Source organism: Centrocercus urophasianus, unplaced genomic scaffold, assembly GCF_019232065.1.
Source record: "Centrocercus urophasianus isolate 14NV4802_14NV808 unplaced genomic scaffold, USGS_Curo_1.0 seq_11, whole genome shotgun sequence".
In the NCBI taxonomy this organism is placed as follows: Eukaryota; Metazoa; Chordata; class Aves; order Galliformes; family Phasianidae; genus Centrocercus; species Centrocercus urophasianus.
The window spans coordinates 37058428-37084750 of record NW_024884253.1 but is presented as its reverse complement, the minus strand read 5'-3'; the positions used below and the strand labels follow the sequence as shown (position 1 = coordinate 37084750).

Here is a 26323-nt window from a genome sequence, read left to right as displayed (position 1 = left end):
AAAGAAGCCTTTAGAAAATAGTGATAATTCTGTAGCTCTGTTCTAAGGATTCTTTCTTTCTCTAATAATATTTTTTTTTTTTTTTTTTTTATTTCCCCTGGAGATAAAATTGCTGGAACATTGGCATTGCACTGATTCGTATTGCACTGATCCTTTTCCTGATGGTTATTATTATTATTATTATTAATATTTTTTGAGTCTGTTCCTGCAGTGGCAGACATGTCTCTGTTCCTGTGTCAGTTTCATACTATTTGTTGGTGTGAACTTGTCAGGTAGGGGCAGTGAGAAAGAGCAGGAGGAGCATCTAGGGACGGAAGTCTGACACTGTCTAGGGATAGACAAGGCTTCAGAAATTTAGCACTTGTTACAGAGCCACTTCTCAGCAGCTGCTGAAAAGGCAAATTTTGGTTTGCACCTTTGATGCATGTAGACCACCTGATAAGCAGCAGAACTGCACAGAGACTGAGGGCTGGGTATGGAGAGTAAGGCAAGGGGAGCTTCTGCAGAAGGGCTGGATGAGCATGTGCTGAATGGCATTTTGTCCTTGCTTAGGGAAATGGGGAACAATATATACAAGCTTTGTATCTTCTTTATAGTCTACTGAGGCTCTTTTGGCCCTGAGGCTCCAACTTTGGAGTGAATTATACAGCTCTTCCTCATTCTGGGAGCAGCACTTTTTTCCTCTTGGCCTCTCTACACACATTCTCTTCAGCTTATGCTGGATTGTAGAGAGCCTTCATAGGAGACTCAATGATTTTGGTCGTTCTTGGAGAGTCTGTGGGAGTGGACCCAGTAAATAAAACCCAGCAGCCCAGAAGCTTAATGAATATATTTTTGTTCTGTAGAAATTGAAGGTTTTGTTTGTTTCTTTGTTTATGAAGCAGGAGGGAACTACAAGAGGTTAGTAACATATTCTGAGTAGAAAGTTTTCAAAATAATCTAATCAAAATAATAGCCTAGTGTAACCCAGCTAAGAGGCCTGCATAACTTTTACCTTCATCCAGTCTTCAGACTCATCTGTGAGTCTTCAGCTGTTTAGGAGAACAAGGAAGCACAGAATTTGATTCCATCTCTGTTTTTAAGAACGAGCTTTGAACTTAAGAAATGGTGAAATAGATACACACAAATTATAAATGGCCCTTAGTCTGGAGAACTGAAATATTTTTCTGCTCCTTTTTAACTATACAAATAATTATGGTTGTGCCACATGAATCTCTTAAAGGACACGGGTATATTTCATTCATATGCAGCTCTTACATTTGCAAAAGTACAATTTCAATTGTTGAGTCAAACCCTTAATTCCCACTTTAACATCTATCAAATAAAATACTAACATTTTTGTATTTACTGTCATATATATTTGTTATGAAAATGAGATGCCAGTAACACAATTATATTGTCTCTGGTGTAGGTGGCTTCCTTTTATGTCCCAAGGTGTAATTCATTCAGAAATGGAGCTGTACCCTCAAGGTAAGTTTTCAGTTTTTATTCTATGGAAGTGTGATCAATAAGTAAGTTGTACTGAAGAACTTTAGGCTGAATTTATACATCAAATATTAGGGTTAACCATTTTGCTGCTTCTTTTTGGTATTTCTAGAAGAATACAGTTTGTATTTACGTTGCATGATGAGTGTAAGTATTATTTGAGGATGTAGTGAGTGAAGGATTGAGATGGAAAATTCTCTCATATTGGCATGAAGATTAGAATCACAAAATGTCCTTTTCATCTTTTCTTTCAAGTCTTTTATTTAATGTTGAAGGATAGACCCTTTACCAACTGCATTTTTGTTCGTTTTTTTTTGGCAGAATTTCAAACAACTCAACAGCTGAAAAGGCAAGAAGCAGCTAATGGTAAATGCTCTAGTCTGGCTTTAATGTAGAGTATTTGTTTCAGAACTAACTGCTTTATGTGTTTCTTGCTGTTTTTATTTATTTTAAAACATTAATTACAGTACTTTGTTTGAATATTTTGGTAAACTCTGAACTTCATATCTTAATTTAAACAATAAATCACTTTGTTTTTCTTTTCCTTGATATTTTTCTTTCCAATGATGTTAATTTTCTCTCTGTTCTCTTGAAAACTTTTTTTTTTTTTTTTTTTAATTTCTGCTCTTTTATTTAAAACTTGAAAGAGAATTTATTTTTCACTCTCCCAGGCTATACATAGGTTTCACTGTTGGCTTTAGATTTTCTGATTTTTACCGGCGATTTCATATTTGTTAAGCTTGATTTTTCTGTCAACCTGACTTCCTTGCAACCAATGCAGATTACATTACGAATCTTAATAGCACATAGCATTTTCTCACTTGTGAGAAGTACTGCAGGTTGAATGACAATTTAGAAGCTGTCAGAAGGAATTTTAAATATATTTATTCATAATATATTATATCAATCAAGATATTTGGAGAGACCAAATAATTTGTTTTAAATAGCATCTCCATGGAAAGTCATTTAACTATAAAGCCTGTTAACAATTACTTTACAAATTGTATTCAAATTCTATTCTTCTTTAAACCTTTTTCTTTGAAGGAAAAATATCTTTGCTTTAGTTCCTTTCCATGCCTCTTTCAGAAGGTGTTCATTTTTAATCTGTTCATCAATCTTTTTCTTACCTGATTTGCCTGCCTCACTTCTGCAAGGTCCGCACCTACAGGTCTGCCTGTACACAGTTAAATGAGTCTCCTTAGTGCTTCCTTAATTTACAAGTCTCTGATTTGTTTCTTTTAAGTTTTACTTCTATGATGTATGTTAAAATCTGTAACAGGCAAAGACTGCTCTGTAAAACTAATGAAGGATGATAATGAGATTGAATAAAATAAATATTTATTCAATTGGCTTCTCTCCAGTGGAGATGGGCTTGGACTTGCAACAGATATTTTGATCACAGCACTGCCATCCTGACTTACCGAGAAAAATGTGTTTGTCTGGTCCAGAAGACTTGGGCAACTTTGTCATTAATAAAACTTTTCCACTGTCAAAACACACCTGTTTTATAGAAACATTTGTTGCAAATGTCCTCAGTCTGGGTTGGGTAGCCAAAAATGCACCAAATAGCCTTGTATTTGGATGTATGGGGCACTTCCTCAGTTAGGAAACTCCAGAAAGGAGACAGAAAGAGAAGACTGTGAGTACTGGAGGAGCGCGTAATCTGTAATTTTGTTCATTTTTTTTTTTCTTGTTTGTTAAATCAAATTATGATTATACGATTTTTATCCTTTTTCCTTTTTCTAATTTATTTTATTTTATTTTTTCCCTAAAACAAAATTGTTTTCCAGGTTGTAGAACTTTCTAGTTATTTCATTGTATTTTTCAATATAAGGAACTTGGAGAGGCTAACAGAATAGAAAAGGCCATTAAAAAATTTGAGGTACAACAAATTAAAAAGTGAACAGGTCCAAAACAATATTCATTTTGTCTCCTTTAAAATTACCATTTATTTCTGAATGAATTTTGAATTTTTCATTGGACTGGAGGAGTAGAGGGTCATATTTCACCCTCTATGCTTCATACATGTTCTTCATAAATGTGTATATTGAGTTGTCCTTATATTCCAGCCACATGTTCTGAAGTCACTTTATTTTCAAGAAATTGATATTATAGTGTTTGAAAACAGTAGAGACTGACTTTTCTGGTAAGTGCACTCTTGAAAGGGGCAAGGAGCCTTCTACTTTATGCTCTTTGTTTCTACCTCCTGTACATACAGGTTGTCTACCCTTCTATTTGATGTTGATCTCTTTGTATCCTGGTACTTATATCCTGGTTATTTTGTTAAAACAATAGATCTGTAGAAAAAGTCATGAAGATGTAGATTATCCATAGGCACAGAAGGAATAGAGTTTGTTACATGCAGGAGACTGACAGCTTTCAGTGGAAATTGGATGGTTCATTTCCTTTATGAGTATCTAAAAATTTTCCATCGCTTTTCAGGATGAGGTTTCGGCCAGACCTCAAAAATTTGGAAAACAGATGAAAGTTGATTGCTTCAGATCAATCTTCATGAGGCAAATTGCTAACAGATAATGGGGTTTGCCCAAGATAAATACTTCTGTCAGACAGCAGATTTAATTCATGCAGGTTTTACCAGTTGTCTTTTTATTAATAAAAACTGCAGTGTAGATTGTGGCATTTCTTTGTAAGATGACTGTGTGTTTGTATTTCATTTGTTGTTTGCCTTACACAGTATTAATTCAAGTAACCAAGTGGAACTTGTTTCACACAGACAACAGCTGAAATCAAAAGAGGTGTGGAGATCATCCAGCCCCTGCTTTTCAAACACAGAAAAGCTTTTTCCAATAATGAAAGATTCTATTTAAAAGTAGATTTATATTAAGCTCCTTTCAGATATTTACATAACTTGTGTGCATCTTCGGGGGGCAAAGAAGCAATTTCAATATCAGGAAAGCTTTATATAAAATTATTTTTTAGAGTCCTCTAGTTTCAGAATCTCCAAAGAATCTTCAGTTCTCCAAAATCATTTATTTCATGCCAGTCTCAATGTCTTGGCTCAGTCCAAGAAAACAGAGCTCTATATGTGACACGTACATAAAATGAAAAGGAATTGTATGCAGATTATTTTGATAGGTTTTCTTTTTGCATTTCTTGTTTATAGATTTTTGTCATAAACCAAATTCCGGAAGACGAGTTTTATTCTGTGGCAGGGGTGCTGCTAGAAATCTTGCCAGTCACTGTGTTTGTATTTCTAGTTTTAAAGACTGAGGTAGTTGGCAACGTACTAAGGTTGCACACCTTACCCGAGTTTGAATGATGCAGAATTTATCCAGCTTTCCATTGCTACTCCCAGCCCTGTAACTTTTTAGACATATATTAGTTATAGCTCCTGAGTTAAAATATTACTTTATGTAATCTGAATAACTTGCTAGATATCAGTTACAGTTACAGATGTGTTTTGATTTTACTTTTCCACTTTGCAGAAGGAGACTGGAAGATTACTGTAGTCACTGGGGATTTTGAAGCAGCTGGCACAACAGCAACTGTATGCCTTTACGTTTATGGAGAAAACAAAGCTTCTGGCCCTATTATTTTGGGATCTGGGAAACACCAGCTGTTTAATCCCAACAGTGAAGATATATTTAAGGTACAGTATGGTTTTTACATAGACACTGGAGAATTCAAAACATGCAAAACAGCTCTCCTCAAAACTGGATAATAACGATAACCGAAGGGACTCGAAGCAATATGTATATAAAAGGATCATTTAGCATTTCTAAGAGAGTGGTGGGCTTTTATGATAGTAAGATTTGAATCAGTAAATGTATTCAAAACTGCTTCAAGCGGACACGCATCTCTTAGAATGTTTAATACTTGCATCTGCTTGATGTGCTACTTTTAATAAAACACTTCATTTGCAGAGACACAAAGTATACTTGCTTGTTCTTTGCACTGAAATAGTAAGATAGTCCTAGTTATTGATTGTATTGTATATCCGCTCTTGGAAGCCTTCAATGTTGTAAATTCCTCCATGAGATTCTTCTGGTTTCCACCCACATACTGTCATGAGAACCTTCTGTTGGATCAGATAAGAAGGAAGGAGAGGATGTATAGGCATTAGAATCAAGTCATAATTGATTGGCTAACTCAAGAGATTTAGAGTACAGATGTCCTACTTCTGAAAGAAAAATTAAAGGGTTGCAACTCTGTGAGAGATGCTTCAGAAATGTGAAATTTTCTAGGGATTTTCTAATTTCCTAATAGTCCCTCCAGTTCCAGTATTTCCTTATGACCCTGTCTCCTGCACTTGTTAAATCTGTAATATGTTATTTAGATTGAAATAATGTATGCGTAATAAACAGACAGAGATTCACTGACAGATGTGACAATAATGTTTTCAGATCTTTTTTATTTTTGTTTGTGAGTTTGAAGTGTAAATATGTAAGTTCTGGCAGAGGGAAGTTAAAGGTGGCCTCTCCCTTACATTTATTTAAGTTGTTGATGACTTGGTTAAAGTTTCCAGGTAACGATGGGTTAAGAATATCTGATATCAAAACAGGGAAGCGTAATCAGTGTACATCTGCCCTTCTGAGTAATATTGCAGTCAGAGGCTTTTCTTATGAAATCTATCTTCCCATATTCTTCTTGGAAGTATTTGGTATGATGAAGCACATGCCAAATACATTTGAGAAACTGTCTTTCATTATCATTCTGCAGAAGATTAGGGAAACAGTTAGCAGTGAGTGGGGAGAAACCAAACACATGACATCTAATGCCAGGAAGAGGCACAGCAGGTGCTTGAACTCTCCTTCTCCTGGATCCTGTGTCTGCAGCACAGTTATTTCTCAGTGTAGGGATTTCTGTCTGAGAGAAGGAAAACCACTGCTTATTGTGAAGCAAGTGCCTGCCTTTCTGACATTACCCTCAAAGCACCCACTGGAGCAGATATATTTTTAGCCCTAGTGAGGAGGTGATCATATACGTTTCACATTCACGTTAGAAATGAGCTTCACACGTAAGGTACGTTCACAGTATTTGTGGAGATGACATCTCTCCTGTTTCTGTTTCCATCATAACTCCTCCCTCCTCCTGCAGAAAGGCTGAGCAGAGAGGATAGTAAAAAAATATTTCTGCTTGATGCTCCATGCCTTCTGCTGCTTCACTGATGATTTGCTGCTCCGAATGCAGTTCTAGATAGCAGACAAAACTTCACTGGAAAAATCTTAACAAATAATCAATAATAGCAGTTGCACAGGAAGAACAGTTAAAAACATAGCCATTGGATTTCCTAGAAGTAAGTCGTGAATATGCAGTAATCTAAAAAATCATGAGAAAAGAATTGTTAAAATTTGATTAAATCCAAGTGTGTTCCTCTATATACTCCTGAGATTGTGTTACTCATCAAGAACCTGATTTTCATGTTGCTTGCATTACTGTGTAAATAAAATGTAACTTGATTAGGTTTGCTTACCTCTGATTGCTGTTTAAGTTATCCTAAAAACTGCTTCACCTTCAGTGTAATATATATATATATATCATATATAGTGTTCATATATATATATATATATATCTAAACACTATCACCTGTAGAGATTCCTGTATGATTGTAGCACGCAACCTTTGCTGAAGGTAATTTAAATGGGGAGAGTTCTTGTTTCCAATTGGAGCCCTAGATTCTAGGTTCCCTCAAGATAGTTCCATGTAAACTGCCCTATATTTGTTCTTGTGGCTTAGGGATTTTCCAAACAGATGGGAAAGTCACAGATAAGCAATATGGAGTGGGGAAAGAAAAGGAATTTAAATTTGATGGGTTTTCCCTTCTGCTCAATAGCTGTTCCTGCATGTTGAAAGAATCTACTTCTAAGCTAAGGTTTTCTGCTTCTGTTACTTTTGAGGCGTAATTTTTAGGGAATAATTTTTCTGTTGAGAGTCATTTCTCTTCCAACAGAGGGACATCAATCTACTATAAGTTGCAGCATCCATCAGAACTGTGTTTCCAGTGCATTTTTCAGTATTTTAAAAATACTGATTTTGGCAGTATGTTAAGTTGCTCTGGTCACTGAAGCTTTAATTATACTGTAAATTACATTTTCCAGAGCTGCGCATTCTGCGTCATCATTCTTTGAAGCATGGTGAATTATCTTTTATGATTACACACTCAGTTTGATAAAGAAATATTTTTTCCATGTTTTTAGTTTAATGTGTGGTTATGCCACACATTCCCTTCTTTGTCCCAAAGAGAACTAAGCAGAAGCTTGTAAGCCCATTATCTTCCAAAAAGTCAGCTTGCAGTGTCTCAATTTTTATTACTTCCATAGAGAAGAATTCCCTACCTTTGGGTACAAGTTCAGCACTTCTAGTAAAAATGAAGTCAGTAAAAACACGGCTGGTTCAGTACCTTTGCTTTCAAACTAGTGTATGCTAGCCTTGCTGAGAGTGGCAGGACTTTGATCCTCCTTAACAAGGATCTTCCCATGCTTTGATATGAGCCATTTACTTTGCTATCTTCTTTGCTATCTCTTTAGAGCAGTGATGGTCCTGTTCTTACTAACAAATTCCCAAATTTGTCTTAAATGGCACTGTAATAAGCTATTGAGAGATCTGAATTTTTCCAAAGATATCTTAAAAATCTTCACTTTGTTATAATTTACAGTCAGTGGCTATCTTTTAAAACACTGAACAACCATTTTCCTTAAGTTTGTGACGCGCATGATACTGCAGGAGGATTGGACTGAAATCTATCACAGGAATGGATTGTACTGCATGAGTATACTTCTGTAGGCTATGAAGCTGCCTCATTGACAGTTAAAAATAGTTAGTTTCTTCATTTTTTTTAATGAGCTACCCTTTCAACACTGACATAGTTTATTTACTCTGTTAGAGAAAAAATGACAGAGAATAATATAGGTAGATGAAAAGCAGGACTCATACTAATACTTGCAGAGACACCCTATTCATTAAATTTAATAAAGACAGTGTTCCTGTGTTGAGGTTGCTACAAGTATTATTACCAGTCACATGTGCCTTATTCATAACAAATTGTTCTTTTCAAGATACTTATGCTGCTTAGCATCACATGATGTTTTTCCTTTTGGTTTCCTCCAGTTTTGATTAAAAATTATTACTTGTTTTAAATAGCCTGTGCAGTAATAACCAACATTCCTTCCTTTAGAATCAGCCTTACAGTTTGCAAGGATCTGATGTTCCAGTGCATGTCTTTCATTCATTCCTGTACCCTAATCCTTATTCACTGTTTCATCAATCAGAAGGGAGATGTCTAAAGTAAAATAAGAAGCGCAGAGAAAACCAAATATTATAAAATAGGTTGAAGCAAATCCATTTTCATGCTTTTCTTCCTGTTTTTGAAATTAAAGAGACTGCAAAGAGCTCAGTGAGAATTGTTCTCAAATGGGAAGATAGTAAAAGTGGCTGCAGGCACTAATATGGCTATTTGGTCTCTTAACCATGGGGCTGCCAGTGCCTAGAATTTAGGCATAGCTTGCATGCTGTTCTGGCCATCATTTGGTCCCAAAGCAGTTGAATAAAACTTGAAGAAACCCAGGTTTCAGTAAGATATGCTTAAGGCACATAAAAGAGACATATTATTGGCTTTAATTCCACTTGGAACTATTCATCTCTCTACTAAATCTATATGATAACATGAACCTTGTTCCTTACTGAGATAAAAGGGAGAAGTATCTCTATCAGCTACATGCTGCGTACAAAGCAAAATTTATCTGGTTCCAAGAAAACAACAAAGAAGGATTTTAAAGAGCTCACAGACAACATATGAGAAAAACAAAATTCAACTCATCTTCAGGAAATGAAAGTGAGTTAACATGATGTTGCTTCCTCATTAATTCTGCAGTAAGGGGTACTACCATATGGTGTGTGTATATATATATATATGCACCATATATAATATGTAGTACCCCTTACTATATATATACTTATATATATATATATGTAAGTATATATACTATACACTCTCTCTCTCTCTCTCTCTCTATGAATATATATTATCCCCTTTTGAGGTGTTTTTGTGAGAGAACTTTGTCATGTTAGTCAATTTCAGGTTAAATCTTTCATCCATATACCTATAAAATTTCCTTTTTGTACCTCTGGACAGTAGAAGATGAAAACATGTCAAAAAACTCTGTGTTTTGAGTGTCTTCTCTCTCTCTCATGTTACACTGCCTACTTAGCTTCCCTTGTCGGCTTCAGGCAGTTGTATATGAGATTTTGTGACATTGTTGTCCTTAGCTAAGGGTCTCCCTGTTAAGATCTCCCCCCATTTTCCCTGGTCAGTTTTATCTTTACTCATCCATGTTTCTGCCTTTCTTTCCCATGAGCCATTTTCTAGTCTATTCAAATCTTTATGTCTCCTATTATCTCTGTATCTGAACATTTTTCAGGCATGAATATATGACTAATGTTCATGCATACTCTTACAAATATTTTTTTTGTTTGAACTTGGCATGACTTTATAGAAGAGGATATACACTTTAAAAGTGCAGCGCTTACGCTAGACAAAGTGAGATCAATGTATCTTGCATGAGAACAAAATAAGGTAAAGTTTATGATGGCCTATGCTTGATATGACTAGTTCCTTGACAGCCTTCTCATTATTTTGTGTCCTCTGAAAATGAATAACGCCGTGCATTATAGGGATTTTTCAGTACTAGGGTTGTCACATCTGGTTCTAACCTTGGAGGTAATGATGTCAGTCAGGTGATGACCACTGCACTGAGTACTGCTGAATTGCAGAGTAAAGGTTAAGAAGTCCAACAGTCCGGTTCAAGGGAGGTTTAGCTGGAGTAGTATTTTGTTTTAATTTTTAATATTTCACAAGATGGAGATATTTCTACAAGCTGTCTGGATAATCTGTTCCAGTATTTGACCACTTGTACATTTTTTTCACCACATGTTTAAGTTAAATTTTATTGTATTTCTACACTTAAATTGTCATTTCAACTTGTGCCCATTGCCTCTTGTCCTGATTATGACTGAGAAGATCTTGGCTCTGTCTTCTTTGTAATTTCCTTTCTGGTATTTAAAGTATCTAAAGAGGAGCTAAAAGAAAGAAGGGTACAGACTCTGTATCAGTATTTGTAGTGATAGGACAAGGGGAAATGGTTTCAAACTAAAAGAGGGTAGATTTAGGTTGGATATAAGGAAAAAGTCTTTTACAGTGAGGGTAGTTAGACACTGGAACGGATTGCCCAGAGATGTGGTGGAAGCCTTGTCCCTGGTGACTTTCAAGGCCAGGCTGGATCAGGCTCTTAGCAACCTGGTGTAGCTGTAAGTGTCCCTGTTTGTATTAGGGGAGTTGGACCAGAAGATCTTTAAAGGTCCCTTCCAGCTTTAAGGATTCTATTCTATGATTTATAGACATTGATGAGAGCACTCCGAGCCTTCTGTTCTCCAGGCGGAACAGCCCCAGCCTTCCGCATAGAAGAGATGCTTCAGTCCCTTTGACATCTTCATGTCCTTTCACTGGATTCTTCAGTTGTAGTGTGAGGCCCAGAATTGGATGTAGCACTCAGATTTGTGTCGACAGGGATAAGTAGACGGGAAGGACCACCTAATTTGTCCTGCTAGCTATGCTCTTCCTTCTGAGCAGGAGGCTGTTGGCCTTCTTTAAAACAGGATTAAAAAATCCTTTACTCTCTAGGAATGGAATGCAGAAAGCTCAAGTTCGACGTGCTCACAGTAACCTATAGTGTTGAGTGGATACTGCATCCATCTGTTAAAGGTAATATTCAGATCTGAGTGATAAATATTGCTGTAAATCCATCAAGGAAAGACACATATATTGCTGAGGTCAGTTCATGGTCTATCTGGTTGTTACAGAATCAACAGTCAGAAGGAGAGTAAATGAGAAATCCAGTCCTAGTCTGAGGTTTTGGATTGAAGTGACTACTCTGGTGTATGTAGCTTTTATTAAATGAATGCGAATGCATCTTCGACTGTTAGAAGCATTGTTTTGTGCACATCACTGTTCTTTCTTCAGCTGCATCAGCTCTTCATGCATAAGGTGCTCTTGTCTAACCACATCATTGTTCTTTTGGCATGAACCTTCATAGTAAAGGCTAAGTAGAGCTTGAGTTTATTTACATGGCGAGACCTTGCTTGAGCTTTTTTACAGACAATGCTGGGTTATATTTCAGTTCACACCATTTGATAGGCAATGTTTTGATTCTCATTTTGGAAAGCTTCACATCCAGTAAAACATACTTGGACTAACCTGGAAAAGTGCCATCCTCTCAGAGAAACCTCAGCTATGTAAGTAGCTACATTCTCCTAATGAGGGGATTTTGTGCTTGTTTTGAAGAACTGACACCTTGATGTTGTAAATGCATGGAGCAGGCATAACTAACAACACTGACAAAGAAAAGATTTTTTTTTCCACAGCTTTAATGTAATTATTTAGTCCTACTCCTTAGATGTCAATACACACTTTTTTTTTTTTTTTTTTAGTAAGACAATTACATTTGTATTCAGGCAGCAGTGATGTATTCTGATTCTCGAGTTCACTGACAAGTTCAATGACCATGATTCTTGAATAGGCTAAATTCAGACAGCCAGAAGTTTCAAAAACCATGCATCGAGCATGGATACCTTGTTGGTAGATCGGTTATGATATTTTTGGAAACACCAGCTGCATCCTCGCAGAGTAAAAATGTTTCCTACTTTCAAAGATTTCTCTGTTATATACAGATGATGTAGGAGTTACACAAAAAAGTCAATGATTTCTCTTTATTTTAGGAATCCAAATGCTGCACATGACTTTTCAGAAATTCTGTTAATGAGATTGCCTTACATGAAATTATTAGTTGTCTGTCAAGCATAGCCTTTAGCAATTGTGTTAGACACTGGGATTTTGGGGTTGCTGCTCCTAAAGTACTGATTTATCCAAATCATTTTCATACTAGCCTGAGTTTATTTTAAAGAGTTTGCAGAATACAGTCTGCACAACAGCAATAGAGTGACTCTTCTCCTACCATGTAAAAGAGAAATAAAGTCATTACATATATTCTTTCTGCCATTACACTGAAGTTTCTTTCCACTCAATGTTCTCTTGTTAAGATATCACTTCGCATTTCACTTAGATAAACATCTCAAGTACTTGAAAATAGGTCATACTGACTTCACTCAAAATATCATACTCATTCTAGAGGCTAAAAAATCTGTTTGCTTAGCTAATTTATAAGCAAACTCTAGTTTTTGCATCCTCTCTAGAATGAACTTCCTAGTAAATCTAGATTTTCATTTGTGCTTAAGGGTAAACTATAAAATGAGCTTTGCTCAGCCTCAATTTCAAAAAGTAAGGCTGAGATTTCTAAGGCACATTTAAAAAAAAAAAAAAAAGTTACTATTTCCTTTAGAAAGAAGAGAGTTTTCTCCTTAAGCTTGTACAAAAAATAAGTAATATTAATAAGCAAAGCATGCAATTGTATTGATTAGCAGTGTAAATTTGACTAACTCCATGTAAACACTTAATATATGGGTGTGACTTATCTACCTTTGTTTAAAAATGAGGTACTTTTAAATATGGTCTTCAGTTTTCTCAATATTGTGTGGTATCGATACTACGAAAAATAAGTGTGATAGTGATGGATAGGGTAATCTTTTTATGGTGAAGAAAAGTCCTACAAAAAGAGTAGAATTACTGCTATCGCTGTATTCACAAAGATATTATTATGGATATTAAGTGATGGAATGAAAGATATTTATGAGATCGAACTGTTCATTTCCTTTAGAGCTCATCACAGAATTTAGCACAAATCAGTTAATACAGCAGGAGGGGTTTCACAGTCAGTCAACAAGTGAACTGTAAAAGATGTCATCCCTGGAGGAGCTCAAAGCCAGGTTGAATGGGATAGTCTGGCCCACTGGCAGGGGGTTGGACATAGATGATATTTAATGTCCCTTCTGACCCAAGCCATTCTTTGATTTTATGATTTAGTCAATATTGGAGATAAAGGAACAACCTCTATGATATAGTACTTGTTTTGGAAGAAGAATAACTTTACCATGTTATAAGAGTATTTCAGTCTGCAGTTCACTGCAAGAACAAAATTGACGTACATATAATACTGTCCCAGGTAGTAAAAGGTAACTTGAAAGTAAGTCAGGAAAGTAAGTAAATCTATCTTACCCCAAGATAATTTGTTCCCACTCTCAAATGTACAACAAAAGCTGAAAATGTTATTGACATCCTTGCCTTAATTTCCACCCAAGAATTAGTGTGATTTCTTTTGGCCTGAGATCGCCCTTAATCAGTCAGAAACAGAAATATTAAACATATTTTCAGTTAGACAGTGTACTATGTTTTAAATTAATTTGAAGAGACCATTCATTCACAAAAATGTGTCCTTATCTGTAATGGTTCTATGTCCTCCACAAGTTATAATTCTGAAAATCTTATAATTTGAGAATTTAAGAGAAAAGGATGCCTCATTCTTTTCCTTCCTGTAATCAAAAGCAAGCACATATTTAGCTTGGCATTTTGGATGAATTCACACTTAGCACATGGTCATAACTTCATTAATATTGTTACACTGTGTCCTCTTTCAGAGCAAGAATGCTACGGAGGGATAGGAATTACAGAAAAGATGCAAGCACAGGAATATTTAGAGATGTTAAACAGGAAGCCAGTTTTTCTGTAAACTCTATCAGTTTTGGTGGATTATTGTGTCAATTATCCAGTAAAAGGAAGTCCTTGCATAGTGATGAATGATGTTTTGCTTTTCCCTCTCTTTATATTTCAAATTATCAGTTTTTTTCCTTTGGTCAATTGACACATCTGCTTATTTTTGTGAGCTTTCTTCTCTCCTGCTGTATCTGTGGTTTGTCAAACATCTACCACAACCCATCTTAGATTTCTCTCCAAAAAAAAAAAAAAGTTTGTTTGTTAGCATAATAGGTTAAATACAATTAATATAATTGAGGAAGATATGGCTTTATGGCTTCACTTCTCAGCTGACCCACAAAATGCCCAATAAATATATATGCAAGATTTTTTTCATCACTGATGTTTCAGTTTGTTTCATACCTAGATGAGTGATTAGATGCTTCAGAAGGCAAAAGAGGCCATTTCAGAGTCATTGTAAGAACACTCTATGCAGAGATGCCTCTGACACTCCTCTTTCAGCAAGGGCTGTGCCAAAATTTCATCGTGAGCATGAGGTTTCAATTTTTCTTTTACTGAATTGCCCTATAAAACATCAAATAACAGTAAATGCCTCGGTATCATGGGAATATCACTTTTGGTTTTTACCAATACTACATTTCATTCAGTTTTCATTAAAGCAGAAAAGTTCTAATATACTGTTGCAAAGCAACCTTAGTAGTCACTTCTCCACTACAGGGGTCTCTGCTTTATGGCTATATGGGAGGTTTATTGTGGCAAATTAGCCTACGTCTGGGTTACATTTATGTTTAGTTTCAGAGAGTCTTCACCTGGTCTTATAACTTTGATGTCTTAGAAGCATGTTTTTAATGTGTGTGTTTTCATTACAACCATTATAATCATATGATCAGTTGTCACCTCTTTAACATACTTTTTTTACTATAGGAAGACCTGCTACTTTATTCATAAGCATGACTCTATACTCGTACTTCATAAGTATGACTTTATACCATTAGCACAGTTGTCTTGATGCTATCATACAAGCCTGTATTGTGCCAGGTTTGTTTCAGGGAAACAAGGAAATGTTGATCATCTAAGAATACAAGATTCCCTTTTGTGATGATTCTCATGGGCAAGAAATGTCAGAGTGACATCTCTCCGTATCATTGCACAGGAAAACCTTTCAACAAGAGTGAATGAAATATGTCTCTAGTGTCCCAGTGTTCCCCAGCTCCACAGAGCTGAACCATATGAACCAAAGAGAAAACACTGACTTACAGTGTTGCTTTACAAAAACCATCAGAGGAAATTCTCATTCTCAGTCAGACATTAATATTGCCTCCCAGAAGTGAGCCAAAGGACTTTCAAACACAAAACTTACTTCATCATTTTTGATTATTTTCATTATTGGGGCAATGCTAGTGTTTGTTATCTGCTTGTCCATCTGTGCTCTTCCTTTATCCACGCTCTTCCCCGATGTTTTTAATGTCAAACAGTAGTAAATAAGTAAAATAAATATTTTTAAAGTTATTTTTTAATTTTTATTTTCCCCTTTCTGTGATTATTTTGAAAGACATTGAGATTTTGGAAAGGGTCCAGAGGAGGGCGACTAAGATGATCAGGGGGCTGGAGCACCTCCCCTATGAGGACAGGCTGAGGGAGTTGGGCTTGTTCAGCCTGGAGAAGAGAAGGCTGTGGGGTGACCTCATTGCAGCCTATCAATACCTGAAGGGAACCTACACCCAGGAGGGGAGTAAACTCTTCAAAAGGGCTGACAACAGCAGGACTAGGGGAAATGGATCGAAGTTGAAGGAGGGAAGATTTAGGTTGGATGTTAGGGGGAAGTTCTTTACAAGGAGAGTGGTTAGGCCCTGGAACGGGCTGCCCAGGGAGGTTGTGGATGCCCCGTCCTTGGATGTGTTCAAGGCCAGGTTGGACGGGGTCCTGGGCAACCTGATCTGAATGTGTGTGTTTGGTGGCCCTGTTAGGCAGGGGGGTTGGAACTACATGATCCTTCAGGTCCCTTCCAACCCGGGTGATTCTATGTAATTCTGTGATATTTTCCCCTTTCCATGAGCTTTCAAAAACATCAATGAAATGAGAGCAGTTGACCTTACTTTTGTGCTTAGGTGCCTGCCATCAGCACTGCTCAAAAAAATTTCTGCAGACCAACAGAAATTAGTTCTTATTTCAGGGCTGCAGTGTTCAATGTGACATAGCCATGTTTTATTGTTCAAATTTGCTGCACTCTGGTGTCAGCACTTACAGAAACAGTTAACCCTGACACCAATACTCATAAACGTAGAAGGCAAAGGGAAAAGTGTGCCACAGCAGACTGATAAGTGGTAGGAATAGTTAATGGAGCTTTCCTCACAGTAATTCTGTGGACTGTAAAATATATCACTGCATGGAGCATTTACTGAAGGTACTTCTGTTTATTAAAATATTTGTATAGAATCAGAAGTTTTCATTACCATGCTACCAAAAGGATTCTGTCAAGAGATCTTAAAAGGAACTGAATTGTTTGAGCTCTTCTGTCACTTCAAATAGTACTGTAATCAAGTCAATTGAATTGCTCTTAGACTACTTCATATGCTTTTGCTTGATTGCTCTCACATTCATTGGGTATTAAAGCATCATTTTCTGAAGAACAGAACTCTAGTTATGTGTTAGTTGCATACTTAGTTTGCATGCCAGTCTAAGAAGGATTGTTAAAAGATAACAGGATTAATTTTTTAATTTAAATTTGTGATATTTGTTTTTACTTGTTACAGATTAATATCAGGGATCTTGGGCAGCTATATAAAATCCGCATTGGCCATGACAACACTGGTAATGATCCCAGCTGGTACCTGGAGGAAATCAGACTTGAAAGAATGTCTCCTTTTTCTCAAGAAGAAATTTGTCTGCCCATAGAGTGCTGGCTTGCAGAAGACAAGGGTGAAGGTGATACATGGAGAGAAGTGGCAATAAGAAACTCTACAAAGGAAATTTTGCCATGTACGTGCTCAGTATGTTAGATTATGTGTTCACTAGCCTCATTCTGTGAGTACATGACAGCTTTTCATATTTCTTCCAGGAAACATTGTTGAAAAGTTAACATAATCACGAAACAAACCTTTCCATTACAAGATGCTTTCTAGTTTGAAAGAAGTGGAAAGCGATCACCCTGCCCCACTCCTTCCCTCTCACCATCAGAATATAGCTATGGCCTATGACTCCTCTTAGCATTCTTGGTGTGTTAAAGTGCTCCTAAATCACTGACAAATGCTTCTCTTTAGAGTAACTAGCCTATTTACATCTGGCAGGAAATTAAGTTGTACCAAGGTTTATAATATCATCTAGTATCACAGTCTTTTTAGTAAGCTCAATATCATCTTTTCTTGTATTGCAAAATATATTCTTTACCAGGAATCAGTGATCTGAATCACCATATGCACATTTTCAAATCAAACTCAAGTCTCAGCCACTAACATAGAAATGATTGACTACAGAGTGGCACTTCTGTGACCTGAAAGTTTATCCACAACTTCATTGCACTCCGCTCTCTTCAAGCGAAGCAGTAAATAGCCCATCATATAGTTATTATTCAAATAGTCCTAGGATTCTATAGAGAAATAAGGAGCTAGTGTAATCATGCAGCATAATGTTTTGTTTTGTTTTTATGGAATGCTTTTGAAAATAACAGAATGACAATGATACAGCTGGTAGAAAATACTGTCCAACAGTGGTAAGCCTTGCAGAGATAGGTGATATCATTTAGGCAAACTGTTTTTGAAATTAAATAGTGACCATTGCAAGGATTCAGTGGCTCAGCATAAAAATGGATCATCATGTAATTCATGAGGTAAAATCATTTCAGATGAAAATATCTAAGAAGCGAAAAGTCTTTAGAGAATATAATTCTCTGATTAAGCGATAAGGCTGGTGATGTTTGAATGTTTTCATGGGTTTTGAGGTCAAAGAAGGCTACTGATCTTTGTTAAAGATGCCAGAAGATACTGAGATACACATTACCAGCTCACCTTTCCCTTCTGCTCTTCTTTTTTCTATTCTACAGAATATTTATTGACTTTAATAGGAAATTTCTGGAACCAAGAGTGACAGGATGAGCAGGGCCCTATGGTGTGTATACCACAATATATGCAGTTAATTACAGCAACATAAAAGCCTATGAAGCTCCAGCAGAAAAATAATGGAAAAGTCATGTTATATAAACCATTAGTTCAACATGAAAGGTGAAAAGTCAGGTCACTGCTGTTAAAGCCTAGGAATATTTTTAAAACAGCAAATTTATTTAGTCTTTCTAAACATTCACTTACTGCTTCTTTCATTGCTTTAGCAAAAATGTTAACTTCATTAAAATATTTGTCTCAAGATTGTATGCAAAGATGTATTAGAAAGGATTTAGAAATTTCCTGAAATTGTAAGGTTTACAAACTACTTATTGATTTCAGGCACATTTAAATTGAGTATCAATGTAAACTGAGCATGGCCTCCTAAGGATTTCCTATTTAGCTTCTAGAGAACAAGCAAATGAAATGCTATCCATCTGCATTTCCTATTTGAAAGCTAATTGCCTACAAGTACTGAGCAAAACACATCAAGTGTATGGGAACTACTGAGTCACTGCCTGAACCTCTGATTGATCACCTGAGGCGAGCCATGAGTGAGCCCTGGGAGCACAGGTGAAGGCAATTCAGCTGTGCTGCTGGAAGGGGTGGAGCCAGGCTGCACCCCTCCTAGACCTATTTAAGAGCTGGCTACCAGTGAGGAAGGATCTCGTCTGGAGCTCCCTCCTTCTGGTGTTTTGTGGTGAGCCCAGCATAAGTGTAAGCCTTCCATTTATTCTCTCTTGTTATCATAGTCCACTTCACCTAACTCTCTTGTTTATTTGTGATTGTAACATCTTGATATCCATTGATTATACATCAAGTCATTTTCTCCAGCAGAACAAATGATGTACTACTTATTGTTTAATAATAATCTGATATGATTTAGTAATTTATGTCCCATATTTTCAAATCAATTTAGTATCTTCTAGTAGTAATACATTTACTTAACTATGAAAATCTTGTGCTAAAAATGTTAAATAAAGTTATAAATATAAGATAAATTAATATAAATTTAGCTCAGCTTTTTTTTTCTTCTAATTTTACTGTTTAACTTGTTATTACTCAACTTATTCCTTAGAAGAAAGTGTAATTTTTCCCTTATCCATCTTTTTTGTCCACTTCAACCAACCAAACTCTACTACCTACCTTACAAAGTCCTAAAACTATGGAGCTGATTTTTGATTTATTGTTTTTGTGCTTTTTGTTTGTTTGTTTGTTTGTTTTTTCCCTAGCTTTTTTTCTTCAACTGATTTACTTCCAGATTCTGAGACCTTTTATTTAACTGACTGGAGCATGTTGTTGAACTAGGTGATCCTTGGAAGTCTACTCCATCATAATTCTTTTGATTATTTCTCCACCTAATCTCACTTTTTCTAGCAGTTCCAGACATTGGTTTTTGGTTTACCAAACTAAGCAAAAATTGCTCAACAGTTTTCCAAGTTATGGGCATTGGAATTTGGTCATTATGTTCAGAACTTGGTAAACACTTAAATTTCACTCTATGAAAATAAGTTGAAAGGTTTATATTGGATACTTTTGGCTTAGCTTTATAGCATCATGGCAACATAGCAGTGTTAGGGGAATCCCGTATTTTGCTCCACACCCAGCAGTCTCATCTTTTTCTCCCGGAAAGATGCTCTGACTCATGGTCATGGGTTTCACACCTGGACACTGGGGCTGAGGCTGTCCTGGGACAGCCCTGAGAGGGGATCAGGCAAGGTGTCAATACGTCTGAGTCCTTAATATGAGTTCCTATCTGCACTTGCGCCCCCATGCTTGTGCAGATGGGCTGATGGCTTTTGTGATAGGCCTGGGAGAAGACAGAGTAGGGTGCTATTTGGGATCCAACTGCCTGCACTCCTGTGTGTGTGCAGATGGCCCTTACATACAACTTAACATGGAGAATTGATTGTCTCCAGATAGGGCTGAACTTTTGATGTTAGGGGATGCATGATACAAGACATTTTGACTTTTCTTACTGTTTATGTGGCTATAAACTTCAAATGGGAATCTGTGTAACTGATGGAATACTGTACTGATTTGAAAGAGAAAACAAGTATTGAGGCTTAGGCAGGAAAAATTCCAGCTTAGAAGATTTAGACTTATTTTCCACTAAGGAAAATATGCACGCAAATGCAGAAAGAGGTCAGGATGTGCTGACTGCCTGAAATGGCGCAAAAGATGACCGAAGCAAATAGTAATGACTTGAGCGTTATCTCTACTAAATTTGTATCCATGTTTGATGATTCAGGAGGCACTGACTACTTATGTAAATAGCTAGGGTTCTCTTTCCTATTGTAAAACTGATTAGCAAATGTGCTTTTTTTGAAGTTGAAATGCTCTGAAGAATATTATCTTCTCTGTGCTCCTCAAGATGAAGATTGCTGAGGCTGTGAAATCCTGACAATAGTTCAGAAATTTTTTTCTGTTAGGTTCTTTTATCTGCATCACACAGCTTGCTAGCTTTCTTTTTCTTCTTTCTTTTTCTTCTTTCTTCTGAGTCAGCTGGTCTTCTAGTGGTGGAAGCAAAATCTGGTGGTGGAAGAAAGATCTGATCATTGGTCTACTTGGGTAGTTTGAGAATCTATGTCTGAAATATGGCTGTATATCTGTGGCTATTATTTGAGGCTGTGGCACTTCAGTATCGCAGCTGACAGCTCACTGCAGACATTATCCCACGTGTGTCAACCCACTCTAGGGATGTGCTGTAAATGTTGTGCAAAAGCCTAGGACTGTGGCTGGGAGTGAGGCCAGAGGTTCCAAACACCTTTTCCCCTTCTTCCTCCTGCTCAAAAGCAAGCAAAAGAAAAACACCACTGGCATATTTTCTTATCCCCAAAACTTGAGAATAGCTTATGTTCAAACAAAAAATTTCAATCTGCATTTCTCCTCCATTGGCATGAGGCAGCTTCTGAAAAGCCCCCTCATGGTTCTTACCGCTACAATGAATAGACAACAGCAGAACCTTTCCCTACATATATCTTATGTTTATATACCTAAGTACTGAGGCTGAACATGGAAAGACCTTATTCACATGCAAGAATCTAGCTTGAATTTCCAGTGCTAGATCCTTAGAATAATAACATCTATTAAATTACTCAAAATTTTCCATATGTGGTTTTTACAGTATTGCTCTAAATACCAGGAGTAAATGAAAGCAGATATTAGAAACTCAGATTCTGTAATTGTAATTGAAATGTCTTCAGTTGATAGGGTTTATGTATTTATAACTCCTCAAAAAGTCTATGCTTCACTTCTGGGGAAGACAGTACCTCTCAAACACTATCAGCCATTAAGAATTTGTACTGTTTTAAACTTAATGCTGCGCCAATCCACGTTTTACCCTCCTGCCTGCAGATCAGGTGGCAAGTACTAAATGATAAAATTCTATGACAGAGCTTCAGTCTTTCTGTTTAATGAATCAAAGTAAAATGATAATTTAATTAAAGCAGGAATATCATAGGGAAGCAAAGAGTCCAGGCCGTTACCCTGTTGCATTGTCCTGACATATTGGATCACCATTCTTAGATAAGGACTGGATAGCAACAGTCCAACAATTTTAACGTTGTACAGCAATTACTGTCTCTCTGTGTTTTGTGCTCTTTGGCCAGTTTGTCTGTTTGTACTGGCAGACTGACAGTAGTGGATTCGTGCAGTGAAGCAGTACGTGTTAAAAACTCAGTGAGCTAAGAAACCAGAGGCCTCATCATGTGCTCTAAATGGGAAGCAAGTCTGGGCTCGTTCTGATTGCCAATTGGACATATTGCCAATTTCTGGCAAGATCATCTTCATTGTTTTCCTGGAATGTATCCTCTGGTTTAGTTTCATCCAAAAAGAATCTATTATTTTGCTCTAAAATCAGCAAGCAAGAAAGCAAGAATTCCCTGGGCCTATCAGGAAATTCAGTTTCTTGACTCAAACTAATATGCACAACAGTGTCATTGGGCTCAGCTGCCATATGGAGGAAACCTATTCAGTGTATGAATAATGTGATAATTCTATATCTCTGAAATTCCTCTACTCTTAAATGGAACTTTAAATTAATGACTCCTTTGTTAAAATTACTGTGGAAAGAAATAACAGTAGGTCAGTAACATGTATTAAGTCAACATGAAAAGACAAATATTTCAGCCATGAAAGCTTTTCTGTTATTCTCACTGATAAATTCTTCTTCAACCTTAATATGATTATTATTTTCTCTTCTCAAAACATACCAAAATATTTATTTAGTCTCTAATGCAGAACAAATTTTGCTGCTTGTGACTGAATTCTGCATATCACTTCTTCAGAAGGAAATGAGAGATATATTCTGTGCTTACAGATTGGAGGTCAAACTAACTCTTGCCATTGGTGAATGATCAGAAATATACCTTATCCTATACACTGGAAACCTTGATTCAGGTGCCCAGAATTAGAAATCTGAAAAAAAAAAAAAAAAAAAAAAAAAAAAAGGTTCTTTAATTTGTATTTTCTTGGCTTCATACGCCCTTAGTTCACATTTACTTCATGACCATAGAAACAGAACTTCCTTTCTTTCTCACTTTTGTCCAGGTAGTTCATGTTCATGAAAATGTTATTGATAGAAGCCAGAAGCTGGAGTTGAGACATAACGAAACACTAGAAGTCTCAAGATAATATCTCAGACAGTAGCAGTAGTGTGTTTTTACAGACCAAGAGTATATAGATTTGAAATTTATACACTGACTGCTCAGTAACTCTTATACTCCTTTTGGTATTAAGCACCTATGCCATTTTTAAGCATAGTTCTATTGATTTGGTGTCTATCTTTTGTACAACCATTTAGAACTCACCACCTCCATCTGAAAACATTTTCTCTCCCTTCTTTCAACTTTTTCATCTGTGCATCCATGTCTCAGAGTTTTCTGTTTGATTATTAAGCTTGTCTTAATCAACCATTTTAGGAACTTATAAATCTCAATCTCTTACTGTCCAGAAGGTCACTTTATTTTCTAGTGAGTACTACCTGAGATTTGCTCCAGCCATTCTGTGTTAATTAATCCTCTTATATCCTTTATCAAACTTATTGCATTTTTCAGGATGTTTGTTCTATCACTCTGATATGCCCCACATTAGATAGAACTGCCTAAATGTGAGTCTAACAGGTCCCTTTGAATGCTGAAGTAGTATTTCATGACTTCTGTTCAATAGTTGTCTTTATATTATTCACCTTTTTATTTCTTTTTTTTTTTTCTGCCTATTTTATATCTTTTTTTCTACCTCTATTTTTTGCCATCTCAGTTTTCTGTTGATGTAGTTTCATTAAATCAGTAGAATATTGTGTAACGAAAATGCCGCTGCAGAGAAGACGATCAGGTCATAGAGCTGTAATTCTCAAAATTGCGTGATTGCTTTTTCTTACTGCTGTGAAGCATGTCTCTATTTCAGATGTTGTGACAGTGAGGGCCTTAGAGTAGATCAGTTTCTCAAAGGAAATGAAATCAGACACAGAGGCTGAACATACTTTCTAAGATTTTTTTGTTTTGCCATACACACACAACAAATAATGAACAGAAAACTACAAACAAGCAAATTTCACATATGGTGAGTCTTGCTATCTCAGCAGTGCATTCAGCTGATAGGTTTGTTCTCCAGTCTTGGTTGTATCTGTCTTAAGTGTTCATCAAACAGCTGCTATGCCTTGCCTTATCTGTTATATAGTGGCATATATTGTCGTTATATTTAAGCAATCCCTACTCAGTAGCCATTAACACTCTTTTGTAGCTATTCTGCGATACAGAGGAACTACTTCACAGTTTGGAGACATTGCATCTGGTTTAGTTACTCTGTAACCTACGTTGCCATTTGCAGAGAAAATATCTAACCTATGCAGTCTATTTAGTGAAAGCTTATCTTATTCCAAACACTTTTCTGTAGTGGGATGTACAGGACATTTTTGAATAATATTTTCCTTGCATTTTATTGTTGTTGTTATTATTATTATTATTATTTTTAACTGTGAGTTTCCTATAAAATGTGTGAACATACAGACAAGCTAAGGTAAAGGAGCATTCCATTTATTATCCTAATACAGCACCCTAATTCATAGAGTATTGTTAATTTATATAAAAAATTGAAGTATAATCTGGTCTTTTTGTTGAGAAGGAGGTTCTTTCTAAATAATACAGATTGTGTAGCCTAAATAAATGTCAGATCTAACTTTCTCCAGATGGTGAGAGATGTATAGATGCAAGGAAAATGGAAAATATTTTTCTGTTCTTTACATTTCAACATGTACATGTTTTCTACTTCAGACTAAATTATTTAGTCTATTTATAATCTCTCTGGTTACCAAAGAGAAGTGCAGAGCTACAAAAGGATCTGTCATTTATTTAGCTTCTAGTATCTTTGTGTTGTGTTCCATGGTGTTTTTTTTTGTGTTTTTTTTTTTTTTTTTTTTTTTAAAAAAAAAAAAAAAATTGAGTGTCTCTTCTGTTCTGGTATTTCCTGTACTTAATCCATTTGGTTTGGTGTCCCTCCAGAAAGGAAAAAAATCATTTGTATTCTCTTTTATTAATCATTTATTGTGAAGGGGTTTATTAAAATAGCCTTGACTATGCTTTAACAGAGCAGTTACCATTATGGAAGTCTTACAGTTTTGATCGTGGGAATTACTTGTAGGTATAAATAATATAGAAACCAATTTTTGTGTATAAACAGTCATAGCATAGTCAGTCTTCCCTTAGCTTAACCCTTTTACTTGGCTCCCACTGATACTTTCCTTTTTCAGAATGACAATGTAAGAACATAAAAGCATGAAGGAGACTTCATGCTGATCCATGGTGCCTTCCTCCTCAGGTAGTCTAGCTCTGTTATTAAAATGGATGGCAATACTGAATATAATCTTTAGGGTTTTTTTTTTTTTTTTTTTGGAAATGTGATCTCTCACCTTCCCCACTCCCTGAAAAGATTTTGTCCCGTTCATGATCATTGTGACTCTTTGCTTTCTAGAATGTTTCCTTTCATTGCATATTGTCACCCATTGTTCTCTGTTCTTTGAATAGTGTCTTAATCGTCAAGTACCCTCCTGTTATTGAACTATATGCAGTATGAATATAGCAAAAGTAATGATAAAGTGTTAAGAGTACTTGGCATCACCTTGAGCACTGTGTGTAGTTTTGGGCACCTCGACATAAGAAGGACATAAAGCTATTTAAGAGTCACCAGAGGAGGGCTGTGTACATGAGGAAGAGTCTAGAGGTTGAGGTGTATGAGAAGCGTCTGAGGTCCCTGGGTTTGCTCAGCCCAGAGCAGAGGAGCTGAGGGGATGCCTGATGGTGGCTGCAGCTCCTCACGGGGAGCAGAGAGGCAGCTCTGAGCTCTGCTCTGTGTGACAGTGACAGGGCCTGAGGGAACGGCATGGAGTTGCATCAGGGGAGGGGAGCTGGGGGTTACAGAAAAGGTCTGCACCAGAGGGTGGGGGGGGGGGGGGGGGAGCAGGCTGCCCATGCAGTGGGCACAGCCCTGAGTGCTGGAGGTCCAGAAGTGTTTGGGCAATAGTTTCACATATAGGGTTTGATTTTTATGTGATTCTGTGTGGAGCCAGGAGTTGAACTCAATGATCCTTGTGAGCCCCTTCAAAATTGAGTTATTCTGTAGTTTTATGAGTCAAAAACTCTACGATATAAAATGACATTTGAATACATAACTATGCAAATTAATAGCTCCATTTCTTTTTGTTACTTGCTAGCCACACCTCCCTTTTTTTTTTTTTTTTTTTTTTTTTTTTTTTTTTTTTTGTTAAATACCATGTGCTCTGTGAGAAACCTTAAGACTGTTTTTTGAAAATGTGTATTGTGGAGATTATCCATATCTCCGTCTATCTGGTGATGCAGTAATGCAGGGATGTGAGAGCTACAGTGAATGGTTGGAAGTGTGGAAAATAATAAAATTGATCAGGGCACTTTCCTGCAATTTTGAGTCGCAGTTGTAATAGTGGCATTGAGTTGGAGACAGTATCCTTTCTAGTTCAGGATTATTTCATATGAATTAAAAGTTTTCTAATTTCTTAAGCATACTGTCCTCAACATTTCCTACCTGCTTTTGAATACATCTGAGGGTATTTTCTGCCCTTGAGTGCTTGCCATATTATTTTACTACTTCCTTA

At 36.4% G+C, this 26323-nt stretch overlaps 1 protein-coding gene across 1 annotated transcript in view; it reads left to right on the top strand.

The window, feature by feature from the left end:
- Positions 1-26323, top strand: part of RP1 (RP1 axonemal microtubule associated) — a 168078-nt gene that overhangs the window by 55096 nt on the left and 86659 nt on the right. The window contains 5 exon segments of the mRNA XM_042808614.1: positions 431-487; positions 1412-1470; positions 1807-1851; positions 4932-5095; positions 16858-17083. Coding sequence (XP_042664548.1) covers positions 431-487; positions 1412-1470; positions 1807-1851; positions 4932-5095; positions 16858-17083 — 551 coding nt within the window.